Source organism: Eleutherodactylus coqui, chromosome 5, assembly GCF_035609145.1.
Source record: "Eleutherodactylus coqui strain aEleCoq1 chromosome 5, aEleCoq1.hap1, whole genome shotgun sequence".
Classification (NCBI taxonomy): Eukaryota; Metazoa; Chordata; class Amphibia; order Anura; family Eleutherodactylidae; genus Eleutherodactylus; species Eleutherodactylus coqui.
Genome location: NC_089841.1, coordinates 253,614,840 through 253,639,564, shown reverse-complemented (window position 1 = coordinate 253,639,564; position 24,725 = coordinate 253,614,840). Strand labels below are relative to the sequence as shown.

Below are 24,725 nucleotides of genomic sequence, written 5' to 3'. Positions count from 1 at the left end.
GCAAGCAGCAAAACATGCAACAGGGCATTTGGAGAGCAGGTGCCTTTTGCCAATCTACATTACGTCTATGCATGGTTTGTATATTCCGCAGACTATTGCCCATGCAATACATCATTCTTAAAATAAAAGAACACTAGTTTGGTCATATTGTTATATTGAGGATTCCTTTTTGAGCATCATACTTCATTAACTTCGTAGGTTGTTGCAGTATATTTTCCACATCTGCCTAAAGCTTTTACACAGTGTGGGGGATGATGGAGAGGTTTGCCATTTGGTAGGTGTATTATCTGCTGTTCAGCTGTCTAGATTTAAGATGGAGGACACTACTTGGATTTCAGTCTTTAAACCTCCTTAGGGAAGGGACCATACCCCCATATGAAATGAGAGAGTAATGTATTGTTCACATAAACAGGTTAAACTGGTCTCTTATCTTCACATGAAACTAAAGTGTCATTTACATGCAAAGATAATCTTTCAAAGAGTAAAAGATTGAAAGATTTACTGATCTATTTGCATAAAGTAGTAATGGCCATTAACACTTTATCATCTTCATTTGCATGTAAAAGGACCTCCAAGAGTTGTTTGCAGAGCCCAGTGTGTGTTTACTCACACACCTAGCTGTGCAAACAGCTACATTGTTCTGCTCTAGGCTGTCAGCAGATTAGATTGTTACCTCCTGACTAGTGTAAGATAACAGCTTGCTGTCTATTGAGAGATAAATGTGTTTGCTTTATCTCTCAATAGCTGGACAATGGATTTTATTTTTTATTTTCGGTCATCTGAATGAATTTTGAGCAATAATCACTACGTGCCAATGGGCTTTAACAGAGGAGCTTCAAAGGACCAGAACACACAAAAACTGCAATACAGTTGAGTTTGTCTGGGTCATCAGGTGGGCTCTATCATGCGAGTGGGCCAGGGCCGATAGCCTCGCTTATCCCCATGTCAACTATATCTATGTTTGTAACTTATTATGATATATTTACATAAATTACAATCACATCAGGATGGGAAATTATCCAAAAGATATATTACATGTAATGGCAAATTATCTGATATCCTTGTTAATCTGCCATAAAAAAGTATAAACTTATGAAAAGTAGAGATCTTTGAGGAGACCCGAAAGAAAAATGTAAATCAAAATATGTAGCTATAACGCTGTTGCCTTTCCTAATTTATAATTGTTCAGTCTTGCGCTTTTGAACCCGTAAAATTCCACTATTTATTGCTGTCCGGTGCTGAAATAAAAGTGCAGGATTATGAAATTCTCTAGATTAAAAAATGCCAAAATAAAATATTTCCGCTTTACAATCTTTAAATATACATAAATATATGCATTATATATATATATACACATATATACATATATATATATATATATATACACATATATATACATATATATACATACATACACACACACATATATATATATAGATATATACACACACACATATACATACATATATATATATATATATATATATATACACACACACACACACACACACACACACACACACAAACACACACACACACACACATATATGTAGATATATAATGCATATTATTATAATTATGGGTCAAGCTGTGATTGGTATCCTATAGCTTGCTTGTGTGTGCCGTCTATATAATAGACACCCAATAATAAAGCTGTCTTTTCACATGACTGTTATGACATATTTGAGGAAGCTGGATGCATCCTGAGCAACAGGAAGGAGTTAGACTTGGGAAGTTAGAAAAAAACTAATCTAAACAGTAAGTCTGTAAACTTATTGAGACTGACCCCACCCTGTCCTACAACCTTCTTCTAGATAAAATGTAAGGACTGCCAAATGTAGCGAGACTCCAGCGAGGAAGGTTCGCAGTTTACGGATTGCGGTCAGTGCCCAGAGAGCACGGCATTAGCTGAGAACCAGCATGGACCCCAACTATGCAATGGCAAAGTTTGGATTGGAGTCCAAGGATATCCTCACATCTAAGCACAGAGGCTGCTGGTATTATACCAAATATTTCTTCTTTTTCTTATCTATCATCCAGTTCCTCATCATCCTTGGTCTGGTTCTGTTCATGTTGTATGGAAACGCTCATGTTGGCACAGAACTTCGGCTGAAAAGTTTAGAAAATCGCTACGCAGACCTGCAAACCGATTACAGCTCGGTGTCTAAGAATTTCGATCAGTTGAAAGCTAAATTCGCCAGCCTGGAGAAAGTAAATACAAACTGCTCAAGCCTACTGACTACGGCTCTTAGAGTACTGAATAACGGAACCAGAAATAAACCCTTTCTGGTGAGTAGCTGAATTTTATGTATATTCGATTATTATTAATGACTGATGATTGATCTAATCCGGGCCATAAAGCTAGTTATATATTTGTTATGATTAACTTAATTACTTCCAGGAATATCTGTACTAAAATAAAACATGAAGGCTCTAATGTATGTATCTGCAAATACACACCTTGAAAAGATTGTGACAAATGGCCCTACATGTCTGCTGGACCTCGATAAACTTTGGTATTTGATTATAATAAATTAATATCTGAGCTGAATTACAAAAAAAAACGAGTACAAAATAAAATATAAAAATATTTTCTATAATGATAAAATAATATGTTTAGCATGGCGGTAGGCTTGCTGACTTTAAGTAAATTCAAAAGATTCATAAAAATATTGTACTTTTGGCCAGTGTTGGAGATGTCCAAATGTCAAGAATGTCATCGAAGCTGGAGATGCTTCTGCAGAACTACAAAAGACATTGGGCTGATTTTGGATATAACTATGTTGGTCTTGTATTGTCTGTTCACCCATTCTGTTCTACAGCAACAATAGGCTCTTCTCTATATAGAATGGGAGATAAGTACTATTCTGTTGGCACTATGCTATAACTTTATTGGAAGTATAGTTAGTACTAGGTCTGGTTACATGTTATGGGTTCTGTTGACAGTACCACCAAAGTTAAGTAAAACTGCTGACTTGTTGACTTGGCCTTCGTGATCATAAATTTATAATTTTACACTTCATGTTATTTGTTTCAGATGGGTTAAAGTGTTGTCTAAGAATTATAGATACAATCATACTACCATCTATACAGTAATATATTTTAATTGTCATGCATTTTTATAATTATCTGCCAGCACAAAAATGTTGACTGTCCTTGATTTTTGAACACTAAGGTGTCTGTCCTTAATACAGTCATGACAGCTGAGAGAGATATACCACCAATTAAAACATAGCCTAACAAGTCCTGATGGATCCCACTGTCTTGGAGGTCATTAGAGTTCTGTCAGGTTTCCAAAAATAAGACCTAGTAATAGTTAATTTAAAAAAAGGTCAATTTAAATAGTGTCCAGGCAGCTATACAAGTAAAAAAGTCAAATCTTTTGGAGCAAAAATAAATATAAGACCCAGTCTTATTTTCAGGAAAAACAGGGTAGTTAAAGAGTGACAATATACAAAATATATATCAATACCTGTATGTGGTCAAAATGAGTATTGTGTAAAGCTTGGTCAGTCTGGTAAAATAGCCAGACTCCACTCTATCTAAACCTCACCCCTCTATTCTGGTTGGTATAATGGGAAATTGAAAGCCAAGCAATAGTCGAAGGCTTTAGGTGTCTTTAGTAGCATGGAAGGGCTGTGACATTGTCACATTTGTGTCCATGAACAAAGAGGCTGCTGGTTTCCATTTATCATATTATTCATGTTCATGATTCAAATGTTGCATGGTTTTACAGGTAACTAAAATAAGTTAAGTGTGTTACATAATGGATACACCCAGTAGCTTTGTGAGAAGGCTGCCTGTCCACGGGTGTTGCCGCGTGGGAGCAGGAGCCTGCAGGCGGATCTCCGCGTTCAGCCTTATAGCACAGATAGGCTGACAGCGGAGAATCGTGGCAAATCGTAGCATGCAGCGATTTGCCACCCGCGAGCGGAGAATCCCTATGATTCTCCACTCGTGGACAGGGGGGGGAAGCGCCCTTCATAGCAATGCTATGGAGAGCGTTCATTGCATTCCCCACAGCCGGATTATCGCCCATGGACAGGCAGAATAACATTGCATTTCTTTTCTCAGTGACCACCACAAGTGAATGGTGTCCAGGGATCCTGACTTTTTATTATGTCTAATAGGTGGCATCATGTCTACATTTTTATTGACATTTAAAATGTATTTTCATTTGAAATATATGTTTAGCAAATAAAAAGAAATGTGGCTTCTTACAGCCTAACTCAATTGAAAGCCTGAAGCTTCACATTTCACATTTAATCCCTTCACTCACATCTAAGTAACAGTGACAGAAAACGCGGATCAAATCTGGAGAGCTGCTTGGCCCGATTTGGCTGAATCCTGTCCATACAGATCTGATAAATAGAGAAGATTTCAGTGAATTTTCCCAATATATTACCTCTGCAGGGTTGAGAAACGAATGCTATCTACTTCATAAGCAATTGTTATGATTACGGGGCTGACATCATCCAATTTGTGACGTACGGCGTCCGGGGTAGACCACAGGGTAAACGGACTCCCAGCTCCCCAGATCCTGCACTCATGCAAGATGGAGCTTAAATCACAACCAAACACGGTCTTCCATGTCCCAAAACAATTCTCACCACTGACCATTTCTGACAGACAGCGAGCAGAACCAAGGTGGTTGACCTATCTGGATTATGGAGCTTTCCAGTTTCCAAACACAGTTACACACTTTGAGGTTATAGATCGCTTAGAGGACAAGGACAGACTAATAAAGTTTAAGCTATATTCTAAAAAGGTTACTGGTGCTTGGTTAAAAATATACTAAAAGAGATAATATACAAAATGGGTAAGGAAAAAACAATATATATGCAGAACGGTTCCAAAAACAATAAGGGACAACTACGGGAGTGGATGTATTGAACTCACGGTTGACTTTCGATTCCAAAAACATAACTGGTTTTGGGCTAAACCTCTTAGATAACTCAGAATTCCATTTGTTAATTTCTCCTTTGATTGATTGCAGCGTTTCATTTCCAAGGTCCATTTACACAGTATGAGCTGTTGGACAAATGATGCCCAGCAGCTCATCCCAGTGATGCTTGCTCCTGTGCTGATATACAGGAGCGAGTATCACTGGCATCGCTTACAGGACAGCCAGCATGGAGGGGGAGTGGGCTGGGGAGCATTGTCTTCCCGCCGCCTCCATTCATAGTAAACAGATAGTCATTCAAAAGTGTACAACTGCTGTTTACACTGAACTGCATGCAGAAACTGAACAACTGACCAATTCTCATTCAGTCGCTGCATGCCTTTACACGGAACGATTATCATTCACATTCCTGAGGGAACATGAATGATAATCATCCCATAAGAAAATGGCCATTAGAGCCTGGGATTTGCAGATTGAGAGAAACTGGAGGAACAATGTTATCTCCTGTGTCTTGATAACTTCATTATCATGGGACAATAGACATCCTGGTCTGTCACAAAGGGGCAGATGGGATAAAAAGCCTGTTCAGTTGTGAATGAAAGTCTTAAGGATATTGATTGAGCTTTCCTTGTGACAGGATGCACACGCAATAAAGGCCTATTTAGATAGGACGAATGTTGGGCAAATGATGCCCGACACTCGTCCCCACACATACTCAATATCTCATGCTGTGGCACAGGAGCTAGTATCACTGGCTCGTAGCGGGGTGGCTGGAGGAGATTTTCTCCTCGCGCTCCCCCACCCCTCTCCATTGACTTAACATAGCGGTCGTTCAATACTGAACGGTTGCTATTTACACTGAGCGATTATCGTCCATCGTTTATGCAGCATAAATGATGGATGAGGAGCTGAACAATGAGCGTTCAGTGTAAATAGCGCCATTCAGTATTGAACGGCCCCTATGTTAAGTGAATGGAGAGGGGCGGGGGAGCGCGAGGAGAGAAATCTCCTGCAGCCTCCCACCTCCTCTGCTGGCCTCTCTGTGAGCAAGCCAGAGATACTAGCTCCGCTGCAACAGCTTGGGAGCGAGTATGTGTGGGGGCAAGTGTCAGGCATCGTTTGCTCAACATTCATCCTGTCTAAATGGGCCTTAACACATGTACTTAATTGTTTCATAGCACAAGCAACTTGAACTCCTGACAAAATTCTCTAGTGTAATGAATTTTCACTAGAGTCTGTAACTATAAATGCCCATGTAATGACTATTGCGCAAAATTTGTTAAAACGACCAAAAATGAGCGATAATCGTTACATGTAAACACGGGCATTGTGCATTTTTCATTTGAACGATGATTCTAAGGTGAACTTAATATCCATCGTTCCTCTATTAAGAGACAAGTGAACAGATTTATCTCTCAGTAGATCGCATGCTTCTTATCTCCACGGGAGCTGGCAGATAACATTCTAATCAACCTCAAGCAGAACAATGCAGCTGTGTGCACGGCTGGGGATGTGATTAATCACACCCTGGGATCTGCAAACAGCTCCTGGAGGCCCTTTTACATGCAAATGAAGATAAATTGTTAGTGGCCATTATTGGCCATTAACAATTTAGGCAAATAGATTGCAAAATATTTTAATCTTTCAGTCAAATGCATGTAAATGGGCCTTAACAGGGTTCTTTAGTTTAGGATATTGACAAGAGATGAGAATATCTACACCTGAAAACGTACCCATCTTGCCAATTTTTATTGTCGTTCTGGCTCACGTGAGGGCTCCTTACAACTGCTCAGATACATTTGAAAGACTCTGAGTAGCCAGAAGAAGGCCTCACATGAATCCCTTCAGCCAGTAAGATGAGCCAGTAGGACTCAGGAGTTTTCTTTTGTATACACAGGGGGTAATCTGGCAGCTAAGTTGTTTAAGAGATATAGATGTAGCTATTATGTTGCCTTCAGAAGTGGATCACATAGATCCCCTAAAATAAAGAGCTCTGTCTGGAGAAGCCCAGTCTGAATATACACAAAGTCATACACAAGACAGTTCATCTATGACCAACACATGAAGCAGGAACATACAAGTTGTTATAAAATAGTCTAGGTCTTGATAGGCTTTCCAGCTCTGTTTTAGAATGTGTATGTTTGTTAGGTACGTCTGTGTGATAATAGGCATATAACGTATGCAATTCACTATAGCATAAGTATTACACGTCTTTTGTTTTTCTTTATGAGAAAATAATTAATTGATTTCTATCCATAAATATTAATGCCCACTGTATGTTTTATTATTAGCCCCCATCTATACCACTGTGTCCAGGTTTCCCAAATGCTCTAGATCGGTGCAACCTAACCCATATGGGTAAGTAACGGATTCAGAGTAAATAGAACATTTTCTCTACCTAGAACTTTGATATGTTTGATTTCCCAGTAATTAAGACTGCTGATGGCTCTTTTCCATCAGTATAATGTTGTACATAGTGATCTGTAGATCTGATCTAACATAAATCAAATGTGATATCCCTTTTGACTAAATTTGGCATTGCACCATGAAAAGTTAATAAAGTGAAAGTGCTTAGCATCTGAGATGATTGATGAAAAGGGAAAAAAATCCAATACAATATCCAAATATATTGGAAGCTTCTACTTCCACCACCATCATGCTGCCATTCAGAATACAAAGAAATATAATTATCTGTAATACTCAGTTTTATGTTTCAGTGCATCACTATGGTAGCACCATAAAGAAACAGAGCATATACTATTAAAGACCTACTCAAACACCAGGCTTTCATATACTGTTACTACGCTGCACAGGCAATAGAAATGGCTTGGTTAATATGTCCCGTCTGCAGCAGCAACATTTAGTGCAATGTTAGACATAAATGAAAGAATAATGGTAGAGATTTACTGAACTAAAGAACTCGGTCTCAATTTGTGCCAAAGAACTGGTTTATGTGCCTTGCACCAGATTGATCTTGTGTTTAGGTCACTTTTTGAGACTAACTAAACAATGACTTAAGGTTCTTTCAGACTAAGCAATTTGCGCTGGTAGAGGAGCATCAACTGAGATTGCTGCTCATTTACTGTGTCTTTACATAGGCCAATTCAGATTGTGGAATCATAAATAGAATCCTAGACTGGTAGAGTTGGAAGGGACCTCCAGGGTCATCAGGTCCAACCCCCTGCTCAGTGCAGGATCACTAAATCATCCCAGATATGTGCCCAGCCTTTTTTCGAAGACTTCCAATGAAGGAGAACTCACCACCTCCCGTGGTAACCTGTATTATGATTCAGATTCTATTACAGGATCGAACAATCATTTATGATTGCAGTGTGCCAGGTCAATAGTAAAAGTCCCACGCAACACCTTTAAAACACTTCCAGCTCCCGACTGTAGATGTACAGCATTGGAAGTGTCGCCTTAGGCCTCGTTCACACAAACGTAACTTTTGCGCTGCTAGCTGCACACAGAATGCGCTTCTATAAGGAAACAATAGGTTCCTGCAGAAGCATCACATGAGAGAATGTTAGGCGTGAAACGGCGTGCACCTAACGAAGATAGGTTCACATGTAGCTCCGTGGTGCGCAAAAAAAATAGGATCGGTCCTATCTTTGCTGGGTGCTTTCCATAGGCTCCTATGAAAGCTTAAAAGCACGCACCAAGGATAGTGTGAATGAGCTACTTCAACCAGCTGGAAGCAGCCCGTTCACATGATCTTCTCCATTATCTGACTGTCATTGTGATCGGATTATCATCCACCATTCTGTTCCTGTCATCTGTTGGTGAATCCCTAGTCCTGGGGGTGTTTGAGTACTAGGAAACACCATTAGCACCCAGGAAAGGTAACTATTATAGCTAAATTCACGTTCTGCTATCTAATGTCCAGCTTGCATCGTTACACAAAATTGTTTGGCCCTTAACTATTAATTTGAACATGCATCCCTTCATGTGGCCTCCAGTATGTAAGACCACATCCTCACAGGTGTGTTATCACTGTTTAATCGCCACCGTGATCACCAGATGGCTGTGATTGAGCAACTGAGACTTAATTGTGATAGGTGACTCCCTTTATGTTCTCACCATCAGCCAAGGCATAGACTCTGCAATTAATTTAAGGAAGTTATATCTGAATCTTCAGGCGGATCAAGGCTGTTTTTTCAGGCAATGCTACCAAAGCTTTTGACAGTGTGGAGTGGAACTACAATTGGGCTGTTCTTCATAGTATCGGTTTTGGTGAGAAATGTGTGGCATGAGTTAAACTGCTCTATTCAATGCCAGGGGAAAGAGTGAGAGTAAATAGTTGTATTTCTGGATGGATGGTGTAGGAGAGGGGAACAAGGCAGGCCTGTCCTCTCTTCTCTTTGCCTTATAAAACCAGCCATGCGCTCGATTGCCAAGGTAATCACCAGATATAGTTAAATTGCAGTATGGAGAAATGTATCTCACTATATGCAGATGATCCATTGTTTTATACGGGGGATGTGAGTAAATCAATGGGTTCTATTATGTCCATCTTGGATATATTTGGTAAGATGCTGGGTCTTACTATTAACTGGGGAAAATCTGTGATTCTTCCTTTAGATCCCTTGCCAGTGGACTATTCATTGGAATATACACAATTACAAATAGTTAAGGAATTAAAATGTTTGGGAATTGTGGTATCTTCTAAGTCTCAGAACCATATTTCTGCCAATTTGCTTTCATTGGTACGTAAAATTTGAGAATAAGGTCAAGGTCTGGAATCGCTTCCCATTGTTCAGATTTGTTAGGGAAAATCTTATCAAAATGGTTTTGATGCCACAATTCCTTTATATAATTTAAAATTCTGTAGTTTGGATTCCATCATGAAATTTGTATATACTCCAAACAATATTTAGAAGTTTATTATGGAACAAGAAATCTGCTAGCATTAAATTGGAGACCCTTCAAAGGTATATGTAGTGTGGAGGGTTGGCAATCCCAAATGCTTAGATATATTTTTTGATGTCTCAATTGTAATAGTTGAAGAGGTGGAAAGAAAGAAATGGGGTGGGATTGAATGACAGGTTGGTTTCTAAAATGACAGGTTTTAACTCCATATAACGGTATGTGAGAGAGGGATGAAAAGAGGAAAGAAGGGTCTATATCAAAGTATTATATTATTGATTAAATTCTGAAATAAATTTAAGCAGATATTGCAATTATACGGTTTTACTATATATATATATATATATATATATATATATATATATATATATATATATATATATACACACACACACACACACACACACACACACACATATATATACATACACACACACACACACATACATATACACACACCCTTCTCTGGAGGAACCCTAAATTGCCAGAGTTTTTTTTTAAGTTGAAGAGACTTTCCCCATGGAGGAAGAGAGGGGTAATCTTTTTGCAATAGATACATTCTGATGATCTTTTTTATAGTTTTGAACAATTTAAAGAACTTCATAATGTTCCCCATAGTTATTTTTTCCAGTTCTTTCAGTTATGATATGCATTGGCTGCTAAGACCTGGTGAGTATCTGTGCTTACGGTTTAAAACCCTATGGTGAATTTTCTTGGGTGCCCTGGAGTTATGAAGGGTGTAATATTTTATTTATATAGACAGATACTTTCTTACTATTTACAGCTATTACCAATAAAGGTTAAAAAAAAAAAATGGAAAAAGTTTTAGGCCCCAGTATCAAAGATAAACAGGCCGCAGTGTTGTGTATGATTCCAATGATATCTCTATCTGAAAGTCAACAAGTATCACAGTTATATTTAGTGCAGAGATTTATCGTCCTCTATTACAGTTGTTTAGCATTGGTATTAGACTAAACTCATACTGTCCGAAATGTTATATGGATGATGCAAATTTTATGCATATGGTCTGAGATTCTGTAAAATTTGTGTGAATTTTGGAATGGGGTACTATAATTAAAAATATATATATCTTGTCGATGTTGTTTTTAATCCCACAGTTTGTATACTGGCTATTGTTGATGGGCATACTCTTTTGGAAATTCAGAGAGCATTGTATCAGTCACGGAAGTTGATTACTACTTGTTGGATGCAACCTGCCCCCCCCCCCCCCCCCCCCGACAGTAGGAGATTTTGTCGTAAAAGTAGGAGAGGTTATATCTATGGAAAAGGGTATATATATATAAAAAAAGGCTGTTTGACTAAGTTTGAGGAACTTTGGGGAAAGACGGTCTGATATATATAATATTTCATTTAGGTATCATAGAAAAGCTAATGGGATTTGCAGGCGGTGATGGAGAGAGGTGAGAAGGTGGAGTGGAGTTAGTTTTTTTTTTTTGCATATGCCTACTTTTTTTTTGTTGGGGGTGAGGGTGATTATGATTTGCTTAAATATAGTCATGATTGACTGTATTGTTTGGGTGGGGTAATAATTAGAGATGAGCGAGCATACTCGCCAAGGACAATTACTTGATCGAGTATTATCCTTAGCGAGTATCTCCCCGCTCGGAAGAAAAGGTTCGGGTGCCGGCGCGGGTGAGAGGTGAGTTGCGGCCATGAGCAGGGGGGAGCGGGGGAGAAAGAGGGAGAGAGATCTCCCCTCCGTTCCTCCCCACTCTCCCCCGCCCGCCGCTCCCAGCCGGCAGCCGACTCTTTGCTCCCGAGCGGGCAAGTACTCGCTAAGGGCAATACTCAATCGAGTAATTGCCCTTAGCGAGTATGCTCGCTCATCTCTTGTAATGATATATTCTGTGTATAAATATATTTATGCATATAAAAATAAATGGAAAAAGGAATATCAATAAAAAATTATCTGATTTAAAAAAACAAAAAAATTATAATGTACGATATTGCTCAACTTCTGACAGAGCATGATAAACGAGTAGAAAAATGTCCAAAGTCAGCCTCCTCTGTGCATAAATCATTATCTAAATTCTTGTGTCGCACATGGTAAACGTGGCCCGATAGTGTAATTTCTTTAGTAATAGTAATATTTTTGTTTGCCCCGTGTTACAGTATAATATATTTGTCATTTCTTTCTGGACAGTTGAAACATTACAATTAAAGAATGAAATAATATCTCTTCAGAGGGAGTATGACAGGCTAAAAGAGAAATGTGAGCAAACAAGTTCCTCTCTTAACAACAAGTTCAACGTGAGCACTTCTGAAGTAAAAAAGCTTCAGGGGGAGAAGAGTGACCTGGAAAGTCAAATTAAAGTTGAACAAAATGATTGTACTAATATCAATGAGAAGTTTGAGATGGAACTAGTAGATATGAAAAGTCGCTTCGAAGACACCTATGAAGACTCCCAATTTGCAAAATGCTGGTCCATAAGTAATGACATTAAAAACAATATACACCAATCTCTACAACGGTTGAAACTAGATGCGAACAATGCCATGTCTGAGAACAGCCAGCTGAAGACTGACAACGCACGAGCAACGGTCAATTTTCAGAAATGCAGCGGAGAGAAGGTCGCCATCATTTCAGAAAAGAATCATCTGTCCGTAGAGAAGGGGCGATTGGAGAAGGAATTGTTTGAAAAAAAAGAAGAACTTTTCAAATCTTACTCACAGTACATTAAAAAGGAAGAAGAACTACAGAACTGTCGGAAGACTCAGGTTGGTGGCAACTTATAAGGGTGGTAGATGTCTGCATGTGCATACTTGTTTATATGGGACTGTTGCAATAATAGTCATTATCTAGGTCACCTCTTGTCATCTTTGGTTTACTCATTGAGAATGGCGGTCACTTGGTGGCACATCATTACATTTCTTCCTCAACCCCATCCACCAAAGATGTATTAACATACTCATTCTATGAACCTCAATATATTTATGCCCTGATGTATAGTCTATAGAGCAAAATGCCGTCATCATCAAAACTGACAAGGAGGTACATATAGGCACATCATGCTAAAACGGAAGGGCCAAATAATGTAATGAGATAATCAGATAGAGGATTCTTCATTCATTGTTCTTTTACACATTACAACATCTCGGTGTGATGTGAGTAGATTAGTTTAGGATTGTCTTTGCTGAGGTTGAGAGACACTTATCTTCTCCAAAACATGCATTCAGCAGCCAGGAATATATTTTAACTGACACTTAGGCCGGTCTTACACGACCGGGTTTGAATTGCGGAATTCGCAATCGTCACCCGCAAGGACGATCCGCGGTATTCCGCACACATTCAAGCAATAGAACATTCGCATGTCCACTTGCGAAGATAAAATCGCAGCATGTTCTATTTTAGTGTGGATTCCACACCGACGGCTTTCATTGCAGCCGTCCAACCCACGGCCCATCCGCAATTGACATTGCAGAGGGGTTGCAGGTACCTGTGTCATTGCATAGCGACTATGTGGTAAAAAAAAAACCTGTACAGTGCATGCTGCAGCCATACGCAATACAGATATTCAAAGGAACACAGTGTCGCTGGCCGGGGACAGGGACAGATTTTTCTGCAGGCTCCCACGTTCGGAATCCGACTTGTCCGTGTGAGACCGGCCTTAGGCCTCATGCACACGGGCACACATGGATTCCATGTCGAAAATCCCGCACGGAATCCTCCCTTGCCCGCTGCAGGCGGCCCTGCGTACCTGTCAAATAAATCTTCTTCTGTAATGCGAATATGCCGCCGGCACTCCGGCGCACATGCACAGTACAGATCTTCCCGCACCATTGCCTAAGCGATGACGTGGATCCGCAGCACTTCTGCAATGCTCATTGCATAAGTGCACCGGCAGGAACAGCTTCCATTGACTTCGGTGAAAGCTGTCCCTGTGTATCCTCTCTGAAAATAGAGCACGCTGTGATTTTATTTAGGCAGGCAGCGGCCACAAATAAAATCTGCTTGTGTGCGTGGAGAGAAGAATCTCCACACATATTAATGGGCACATTGAGGAACAGATCGCCAAAACCTGCTGACAAGCGCGGGATCCGCAATTCAATTTTCGCAGAATTTCCGCCCCTGTCCGCCTGCATTGCAAAATGTAATCCTATGCAGACGACCGTGATTTGTCCGCGTGAAAATACATGCGGAAAACAAATCGCGGCATGTTCTATTTCTGCGAGACCCGCATAGAAATGTCACTCCTGGCGCCCCAGCTCTGCACATGCACCAGTTGGGCGGCAGCTGGCACATCACAGAGCCGGAGCTGTGGGAGAAGGTGCGACCCTCTCTGGTCCCTGCAGGGGCGTGAGTTGGGTCCCGCTGCGAGATTTCTCACAGGGGATCCGACTCGGCCGCCTGCAGGCAGCCTAAGGCCACCTGCACACGGGCGGAAATCCCGTGGTGGGATTATCCACGGGATTTCCGCCATTGAAAGCCTGCATAGGAGTGCATTACAATATGCACTCCTATGCAGACGGCCGCGGTTTGGTCGCGCGGCAAACAAACCGCGGCATGTCCTATTTCTGTGCGGGGCTCGCAGAGCCTCGCACAGAAACGTCACTCACCTGGCCGCCGGCTCCGGTCTGCACATGCGCCGGCTGCAGGCACATGAAAGAGCCGGGGCCGGTAGGCGCGGGTGAGTACGTGCTCCTCCCTGCAGGCACTGTGGTCGGGTCCTGCGGCGAGAATTCTCGCTGCCAGATCTGACCCGCCCGTCTGCAGGCGGCCTAAGTCAGATTTTTATTCTGCACAGCTGCATTTTAAAATAAACAAAACAGCACAGGAACAAATCAGAACCGTGCTATGTGGCACCTACTATACAGAATTATCCTGGGGCTGCTCCCTACTAGCTCAGGTTTCAGCAGCTGCACCTACAGTCCACAATGTTAGCTCACACAGACTAGCTTTCTTTGTTCCCGAAGATAGAGCCACTCCCTATTCTCAGAGCTGCTGTTAAATACCCATCCACTAGATTAATTACCCATCAGGTAGGCTCTCTCTGTTACCTCACATGGGTGAAGAATCCAGTGAAAACGTACCTTTCCTCACTAAGCACTCCCCTAGTTTTATCACATTGAAGATACAGAACTAAAACATAAGCTTTACTCATGCAATGTAATAAATGGTGGCTCTGTACATCTTTTAAATTGGATGGCTAAAGGTTATGTGTCTTCCAGTATGTTCACACTCAGTGACAGGGATTTGTTTGCTGTGCATATGGTTTTCTTCTCATCTGAGGGGTAGTTCTTGAGTTTAGAGCACCTATATTTTGATATATAGTCAGACCTGTATTGGTAATTGGGCTAATTGCTTACACAATATCCACGAACCATCCATGTGATTTCAACACGTGGTGAAATACTAGCAAATTAGTGATCTGAAAGAAAAAAGTCCACATGTAAGCACAGATGAAAATGAGCCCTTAAAAATGAAAGTCTGCCCTTAGGGCTTATTTCCATGAGCGTATATCGGCTGGCGTTTTCACGGCCTGCCAATATACGCTTGCATCTAAACAGTCCCCCCTTTCCTCCCACTCACCGACTCTCTCCTCCACTCCTGTGTTTGCAATGGGAGGGGTAGAGCTAAACTCAGCTCTGTCCAGCCCACTCCCATTGCTGGCTATGGACAAGGAGTGGGGAGGGGGCGGGAGCTTTGCTCCACCCCCATCATGCCCACTCCCATTGCAAACCGCTCAGAGGGGAAGAGAGAAGCAGAGAGCCAGTGAGTGGGAGGGATAGCGTATATCGTCCGGGAGTGAAAACCCAGCCGATATATGCATGTCTGAATAAGCATTAAGTAAGTATTCACACGTGAGTTCCATCCGATATGGACGTGTGTTAATAACACATTGATTTCAATGTGTTTATTCACATCAGCAATTTTTCTATTGCAGTGATGCTGCGAGATTCAAAAACCGCTGCATGTCCTATTTTGGAGCGATTCCTTGAAAGGAAGTGCTCATTATTTCTTTGAGATCTTTAAAAATATTGCATTGCACTCACAGGCAAATTGCATGGCGTGAAAATGGCAAGTACGTAAGGTGCGATGCTTTTGTTAAAGCAAGAACAAATTGTGCTCGAATTCAGAATTGCATGTTTACGAGGGCGATACCGGTCCTTGTTTCTCAAACCGATATCGCATTCGCCCATGTGAACTCATCCTGAACAGGTTTTTGTTACTTTTTTTTTTTAAATCTAAGTAAGTCTAAAATTGTATACAGATCAGCTTGTAAATATTGCAGTTTTTTTCTGAAACATGGCTCAAAATCTTCTATATAGAAATAAAAGTCTAGCTGATTTAAGTGTCCAGCAGGAGACGGTTGGCAGTGCCCAGGGGGGCTAAAGGCAGGCGAGTATACATTATTTTTTATTTTAACTAATGCTCAGCCATTACATATCTTTAAGTTGGAACCACACAATCCCTTTAACATAGCGTTTCCTTGATCTATGGGTTGTTACACAATAGGAAGGAGGGGAGAATGCACACAGGCTCATCCTCCACATTGATGTGTGGGGCTGACTGTGGATGTGAAAGCTAAGTTTTCCCAGCTCATCTGTAAGAAATTTATTTTTTAATATTTCAAACTTCACATACTTAATTGAATTTATCAATATTGAATAATAACATTTACTACTTTAATTGTTTCCTTTTCTTCAGCCTGGGGGACGTATGCCAGTTATGTCCTATCCACGGACTTCAAAATAGGTAAAAAAAATGTGAAGTTTACAGTGTTATCGAAGAGGAACTAATTATTCTGTAAAGCTTATTCAGTGTGTTTTGACTAGTAATGTACTAAGTGACATGCAGTAACAGAATGTACTTATGCCATGTTCCCCCCCCCCAAAAAGGACACTGTCTTATATTAATTTTTGCCCCAAAAGAGGCACAATGTCTTATTTTCGAGTGGTGTCTTATACTCACCTAGCCGGTGGCATCTGGGTCCCTTGCGCTGGTCTCCGGCCATGCAGCAGGCTGCAGTGTAATCCTCAGCGCTGAGCAAGCATTCTCTTTCTGGTAACGAGGCTTTGAATATCCCGCCTCCAGCAAGCGAGTGCTTTCATTGGATCACGATCGCCGTTGCTCAGCCACTCAGAGCCGGCGCTCAATTAACCCATCACAGCCATTCAGCGATGCAATTTACTGAATTCCTGTGAATGATTGAGCACCAGCTCTGGAGGAAGGGTATTTCAAGCCCCGTCACAAGAAAGAGAATGCTCCATCAAGGCTGAGGATTACACTGCAACTTGCTGCAGCGCCGGAGACCACCATGAGGGACCCAGACGCCGCTGGCTATGTGAGTATTTTTTTTCTTTTCTTTTCATCTTGTGTAGCTAAGTCTTATTTTCAAGGGAGGGCTAATATTTTAAGCCACCACCTCCCTCCCCTGAAAATCAGGGTAGGGCTTCTTATGGGGGTAAGTTTTATTTGCGGGGAAACATGGTAGAAGTTGTTGCAGCAGACAGTGCTACTTATGTCAGTACTCTCATAGAAAAGCTACCTACATTTCAGACATAAGGAACTTTACCTGCAACCTGGTCCTTTCCCCTTAGCTTCCCTATTGGCCGTGCTGGCATAGCAACATAAACACTCACCATGGCCATCCAACATGTTATGCCCCAGCATTTACTGAAGAAGAGGTCTATCCTCGAAGTGCATCTTCTGCTGGTTATACTCCTCATCTAATAAAATCTTCTTATATTGTACCATCATCATAATTTTTTGGATTCGTTGCATCTTGAAGCCATTTTCCTTTTTCTTTCTCTTTCACCGTCTACTCCTTGACCTGTCTTGTACAGGTATACGTCCGTCCGGCAGCACCTCCCATGTACACTTGTACCACTATTCACCAACAAACGTTGTATACCCACGGAGTAGCTTAACCACTCTCCTTTCACACCCTCATAGAAAAGCCAAAAACAACCAGAGCCCAACTATTCTGAATAGCACTGGAAAATAAATCATGGCCTCTGATTGCGCCATGTGGCAACAAGAATGCTAATGCTCCTTTTTTGAGACAGTTTTACTGAATAAACCACAATATGACTATAAAATGAAATGAACAAAAAAAAAATTTGGAAAATTCTGATTTCTTACTTTCTATGAATATGCTAGGGCCAGATTCTGTATTTACTGTATATTCATCAGGAACACTTGAACAGGTCCAGCTAAACAAGTCCATCTAAATTGTGTAAGTTTGTCTTTGACTGCCATTAAAAAAATAATGTGCTGTCAACTGTGCTTTTGAATAAGGTTGAGGCTGCAGGACCCCAACATATCCGGTCCAACAAACACCTAAAGGATTCCCCTTAAAGCCTATGCACATGTCAGAATATACTCTGGGTCAGGAACGCTATCTTTTCTCCTTAGGGAGAGCACCTAGAAGGTGAGTGGGAGACTTCATGCTCCTCTGGGTAATATGCATTAAGGGAGATGGAACAATACTTCTGCAGCGCCAACTATTGGAAGGCAGCATTTCTGCAAGTCAATGTTAGACTCTTTATGCGAGGCTTGTAACAATGACTGTGAATTCAAAGCCTTATCTAAAAGCACAGTTGCAGCACATTATTTTTTTAACCCTTTCCAATCTACTGTCTGACGTCTAAAGACATTGCGATTGAGGGCTGTACAGCTTCGATGTCAGAAGACGTCCAGCAGGGTATTCTTACTGAAGATTATTGGCTGCTCCGTTTTGGGGGGCCTCTCCGGCATGTACCATACCACAATACTGGCTCTAGCCAGCAGATGGCGCCATTGTATAATGGCAGAAAGAGAACACCCCCCCCCCCCCCGCCCCCCTAGGAAACTCTGAATCCAAAATTGGATTGCAAAGGGTTAATGGCAGTCAAAAGCAAACTTCTACAACGGTTTAGATAGACTTGTTTACTCTACGACGTGAGATTTTCCCGAGTATACACTGATAGTACACCACAGCACATAATGCATACATGGGTTTCTTACGATTTAGCCTTTAGAGTATGCATGTCTGATATATGGAAATGTTATTATAAACCTCCCTGTGGACAGAGATATAGGTGATTATGATCCGTGTACAGTGCTGCAGAATATGAAATACATGTAATCAGAAGTAAATACGGACTATATCATTGAGTAACAATATATGAATCCACCAATACAAATACTAATATTATAAACATCCTGATATTACATTAACCCTTTCCACTCCACTGTCTGACGTCTGAAGACATTATGTTTTAAGGCTGTACAGCTTCGATATTGGAAGACGTCTGTCGGGGTTCTCTTACTGTATATTGCCAGCCTCTCTGCTGTCAGAGCCTATCCAATGTGTCACCTCATGCAGTACTGGCTTTAGCCAGCAGATAGCGCTGTTGTATAACGGCAGAAAAAGAGTAAGCCCTCTAGGAAAACCAGGATACAAATTGGATTGGAAAGGGTTAATGATTGTCTGTTTGTTTTGTCTGCAGTTCAAAGATGTGAAGAAAAGCGTGATGTTAATGAAGATGACGATGCTTGCCACCCATGCCGGGGGTTCTTGTCATTGCAGAATTTTCTCAGTCTTACTCTTGCTATATCTACCAGTAACACACAGTATCATTTATCATGTAGAATAAAATTGATTAACTCATAAATAAAGTCACATAAACTAAGATTGTGTCGCCACATGTTGTTCAGGATTCACAAATACGAGAAATAACTTTATAGTATTATGTTTATTGTCTGTAAAACTACAGAATGTTCTAAATACATATATAACAATGATTATAAGATTATCAGATGACTTGCCTGTATTGGACTATAACCTCAGCGCTGCAGACCTCCAAGGGTGTTCTGTCATCTCATTGTAATTCTAAAACATATCATGATATAGACGGAGAGAAATAATACACCGATACATGCCTAGATTTTATTAAAGGGAAGGCGACACGGGGCTGTGCTGCTGAAGCCATGAGCAGCATGAATCCGGGACAGATATGCACAGTGTATCTGTGTTATTCTGAAATACTGGGGCATTTCAGAATAAACACACTTTAAAGTTTGACTCACAAGGGAGCTCCAAGTAAAAGAGGCCGTCAGCGCCTACTTCTCCCTGCCCACAGCATATTGACAGACTGCTCTCTTGCTATACACGATCAGGGAGAGCGCTGTCAGCCAACATGAAGCGGGCGGGGAAAGGACGGTACTGCTGCGTCCTTGACTCTGAGTCGTGCTCTGAGTCAAACTTTAAAGTGTGTTTATTCTAAGAAGTTGAAGTGTCTCAGAATGACATATATACAGGAGCACTATACGTATCTGTCCCAGGATCATCCTGTGATTGGGGCAGTATGAACCCCATGACAGGTTCCATGTAAAAGAACACATTAGATCACATAGGTCACATAGGATAAGTGGCTTGATAAAGGCCAATTGTCGACCGACACATTGCCTGATACTTTGCTCTATGGAACAATAAAGTTACATATGTTTACTTAAAAAAGTTGTTTTGCACCAGTTTATGCTGCCACACCTCTACAAATGGAGTATGCGTAGGTTGACGGTTTACAACCAGACTGTGGCTATTGCAGTGGTCAGATAAGACGTGGTTCCTCCGTATTGTGGAGTTCCGTTTTGCCGCATTGTGAGTGCTGTGGGCTTCTGTATCTTCACATGTTAGGTGAAGTTTAACAGACAGTCAATTTAGCTGACGGACTACAGTCATTCATCATCCGGAATAAAGTTGGTTGCATCCACAAATGATCTTTTTGTCTCCGGAAAGATTCTGTGTCCATCATCCAGTATGATTGAACATGTGTGACCAGTTTGAAAGACTGAAACAGGCAATATGAACTAAAGTGTATATGTCTGTGTCAGCAAAAAGATCATTCAACTGAATTATCATCCTACTTCTATTTAATACATATGCCCCCCTTTATTTAGCCTACTCAAAAGGAACTTGCTTAAAGGGAATGTGTCTCCATCTTCTTGCACCGTCACTGAGGGCACCATAAGGTAGTGCTGGTCCCACTGGTCACCGATCTACACAGCAGACATATAACCGTGCAGTAGTTTTTGAGAAACTTTTCATTTTATTAGTACCAGCACACACATAGAGGATAAGCTAAAGTAATCCTGGATATTCATGAGCTGCGGGTTAGCCACACCCAGCCCAACCTCTAGCCAATGATTGGCAGTTTTCTCTCTATCCACAGCAATAGGCAGCCAACTGTTAATCAGTGGCTGGGGATTGGAGTGGATGGAGCTAGCCTACAGCTCATGAATATCCACGACTACCTCAAGTAGTCCTCTGTGCATGTCCTGCTACTGATAAAATACAAGTTTCTCCAGAACTACTGCACCGATACACATGGCAAACATATCACTGTACTCAGTGTGACTGTCAATACCTTATGCTGCCCTCAGATAGGGGTGCAAAAGGATGGTGAGAGTCTCTTTAAAGGAAATTTGTGATGTACTTTTTGCTGTCCTCACTGAGAGCAGCATGAAGTAGTGGCAGGCATGCTGATTCCAGCGGTCTGTCACTTATGCTGCATTTTGCAGTAGTTCTTAAAAATTTGCAGCTTGTTCCTTCAGCTCCTATCCAATATATTCATTAGGTGCTGCTAGCCCCGCCCTCTGTGATTGATCATACTCTCATAATGCAGTGTAGTAGCTGTCAATCATGGAGCATGGGCAGGGCTAGCAGCATCTCATGAATAAACTGCCCTCCTCTCTTTCCAAGAGCTGCAGGAACAAACTGTAAGTTCTTAAAACCATTGCAAACTACCCCAGAAGTGACAGACCGCTGAAATCAGCACATCTGTCACTACTTCACAGGACAGAATAAAAGTACAGGACCGGTTCCCTTTAACTGACCATAATAACACAGCGAACAGAGATTACTGCTTTCTGTGAAGCCGTCCTCCCCCTCTGCTGCCAAGAATGTTCCTGGATATTTCTTAGAAACCTTGTGCTGTGATTAATGCATTCATTATTACAGGAAGCCCCTGCTGTTGGCCTTCGTGTGCCAATGTTTTCTTAACAGGCAACATGAACGCAGGTACATTGTTCTTTTGTAAATATTTCTTTGCTGTTGCAGATATGGAGAATAAATGTTCAAGTGATCACGTTGCTGTCATTTCTGATTGCTGTTATGAATTAATGTCTTGGCAAAGGCCTGGAATAAGAGCAACCAAAAAGGATGGGAACAAGGTTCGTTAAGTACCATGTACTCATGGAACGGTACATGCACATCGGCTTTTTTTCCATCTGATTTTCAGACCGAAGAATCAGTCTAAAAGTTGGATAGAGATAGCTTCCAATCATTTGAATGGGTGGGTATATGCACACGGGCCTTTTACTTTTTACTTAAGCTGCCTGTCCAAGGGCGTTTTTGAATTGCGTTCCCCGCGGCGATAATCCAGCCAGGGGGAACACAATGCGCGCTTTTCATAGCGTTGCTATGGAAAATGCTTCCCCCCTGTCCACGAGTGGAGAATCATAGCGATTCTCTGCTCGGAGCCGGCAATTCGCAGCATGCTGCGATTCTCTGTTGTCAGCCTATCTGTCAGATAGGCTGACCGGTGAGATCCACCTGCCAGCTCCTGCTACCGGGCAGCGGCCGCGGGATTTCACAACGCCCGGTGGACAGGAGGCCTCAGACTAATATTCCAAGTAAAAACAAATTATAGCATGTCCTTTTCCTGTCTGATTTTAGACGCGTATAGCACATTTCTACATGTAGTGTTCAGCACATCCGACATCACAAGAATGGGATGCTCGAGTGTTGCCTAATGCGAATGGTGTCCAAGAACCTCGGATGCAACTTTTAAAGCGCCTTTGTACATGTATCCTAAGGTGAAGGTTGAGCACATTGTACTGCAGAAGTAAACAACTTTGGCAACATCTGCATTTTTTCATGATTTCACACACAGAATATAGCAACATTTGTTTCGATTGAGCTAGAACGCTGCAACCAGATGTTATTTGTAAGTATATACGGGAAAATATAGTGTTTTAGTATTTTGGAGGTCAGTGATGTTTTTAGCAAAATGCAGTATCCTCTAGGTTTGGATTTTTTAAGGTGTTTTCTTTTCCATTTTTTTCTAATATTGAATAACAGATACAATAAAAAAAAAAACCTGCAATAAAAATAAATGTAAAAACGGATTTAAAATGGCACAAAAAAGCCAAATAATGTAGGCATAGTTTGAAATTCAGTACGTTGTATAAAAAAAAACATGATATAAAAACATAACAGTTTTACACTAATAAAACCGTATTCTGGATGAAGTGTAAAATAACATACGTCATAGTGATAATTTGGAATCCGCGTAAAAAACAAATAGATAATTCATAGATATTTCCTATATGTCTTCAAAATGACATGAAAAAGTGTGAAAGGGGTGTGATATTGCCATTTTTCAAACTTTAACCAAAAAAACTGTTTATACAAAATAATTTGAAAAGGTTAAGTAATTCGGATCGGTTTACATAAGCATCATAAGCCATGACAGTTATGCTGGAAATGCTTTCAAACAGATATGGGTCAATCGTGACAGACCCCAATGGCTTCACTACACCATCATTGCCATCACAAATACTGTAAAGGCCACATGGTATTACAGCAGACAGAAGACCTTAGTACACGTGTGAATAGAGACTTACAAATGTAGCAATCGTTAACTTGACTGGCACATATTGATATCTCTATTTACAGCACTGTAGTACATTGCAGTTACCATAATGTGTTGAATGTCAAGTTAATGTTTGTTATATCCGTAGAATACATCAGAAAAGGACAAGTCATCTATATTTTTAGAACAGAATTTAAATGTTGAATAGACGTTTTCTGACATGTTACTGCTGGTTAATTTCTTAATGTATCTTTCCAACATGTGGGGCCCTTTTTTCTGATACAGTGCTGAAATCCATCTCTATAGACATTGGTGAATTCTAAAATTCTGGAGGTCTGCAGCCTCTACTGTGGGTGCTACTGTATAATGTTTTATTGTTGATCATACTGGGCAGGTTGTACAGAGTGGTAACTGCAGGCAACCATACCGTAACATGAATATCAATTTAACTTACATATGCGTGTTCCCAAAAATAAGCCAATAGGAACAAATAGATGACAATAAAAGTACAGGCAGGACTGCAAAATACATAAAATGAACAATACATAACAAATCATATAGAGCAGTGGTGGCAAACCTATGGCACGCAGAGCCCTCCCTGCTGGCACGTGCCGCTGCAGGCCGCTCACCATGATAGTGATAACCAACTGGGTGCCGCAGCTCCCTGCTGGTAATCACACAGCGGCGCTGCTGGCAGCGCTGGTTCTGGTGCACATTCTTATGTCAGTGTGCACCCGGAAACCTCCTTCCACAACTCCTCTCCTCCTTAGTACCGCAGGAGAGGACAAGGGAGTAAACATTCCAGGCGCACACACTGATGTCAGTGTGCACCCGGGCTCAGTGCAGAGAAGAAGAGCAGCGGCGCTGAACTACAAGGAGGAGGTAAGTATATGAGTTGGGGGGAGGACTATTACTACTGGGGCAACTGAAGGAGTTAATATTACTACTGGGGCTACTGTGGGGAATAATATTACTACTGAGAGTGTTAATATTATTACTAGGGCTGCTGAGGGGGTTACTGTTATTACTGGGGCTACTGAAAGGGGTTGATATTACTACTGGAGCTACTGAAAGGGTTATTATTATTATTATTGGGGCCACTGTGGGGTTAATATTACTACTGAGGGGGTTATTACTGCGGCTACTGTGGGGTTAATATTGCTACTGAGGGGGTTATTATTAATGGGGCTATTCTGGAGTTAATATTACTACTGAGGGCCACTGTGGGAGTCACTATTGTTATTCAGGGCTCTGTGGGGGTCACTATTACTACTGAGGCCGATATATGGGTGCCTATTACTACTGAGGCCGATATATGGGTCACTATTACTACCGAGGCCACTGTGGGGGACAC

The 24,725-nt window shown here is 41.2% G+C and overlaps 1 protein-coding gene across 1 annotated transcript; it reads left to right on the top strand.

Annotated features, from left to right (window-relative positions):
* Positions 1–1,821: 1,821 nt before the first annotated feature.
* On the top strand, positions 1,822–19,408 carry LOC136628530 (plasmalemma vesicle-associated protein-like). Its single transcript, XM_066604511.1, has 5 exons — positions 1,822–2,289; positions 7,195–7,261; positions 11,934–12,508; positions 16,440–16,487; positions 19,226–19,408. Exons 1-4 carry the CDS (start codon positions 1,921–1,923, stop codon positions 16,485–16,487), a joined length of 1,059 nt encoding a protein of 352 aa, XP_066460608.1. The 5' UTR covers positions 1,822–1,920; the 3' UTR covers positions 19,226–19,408.
* Positions 19,409–24,725: the final 5,317 nt, after the last annotated feature.

Coding starts and splice junctions, on each gene's coding strand:
- LOC136628530 (XM_066604511.1), top strand. CDS start 1,921: ATGGACCCCAACTATGCAATGGCAAAGTTTGGATTGGAGTCCAAGGAT. Junction 2,290..7,194: donor CCAGAAATAAACCCTTTCTG/GTGAGTAGCTGA, acceptor TTTTATTATTAG/CCCCCATCTATACCACTGTG. Junction 7,262..11,933: donor GTGCAACCTAACCCATATGG/GTAAGTAACGGA, acceptor CTTTCTGGACAG/TTGAAACATTACAATTAAAG.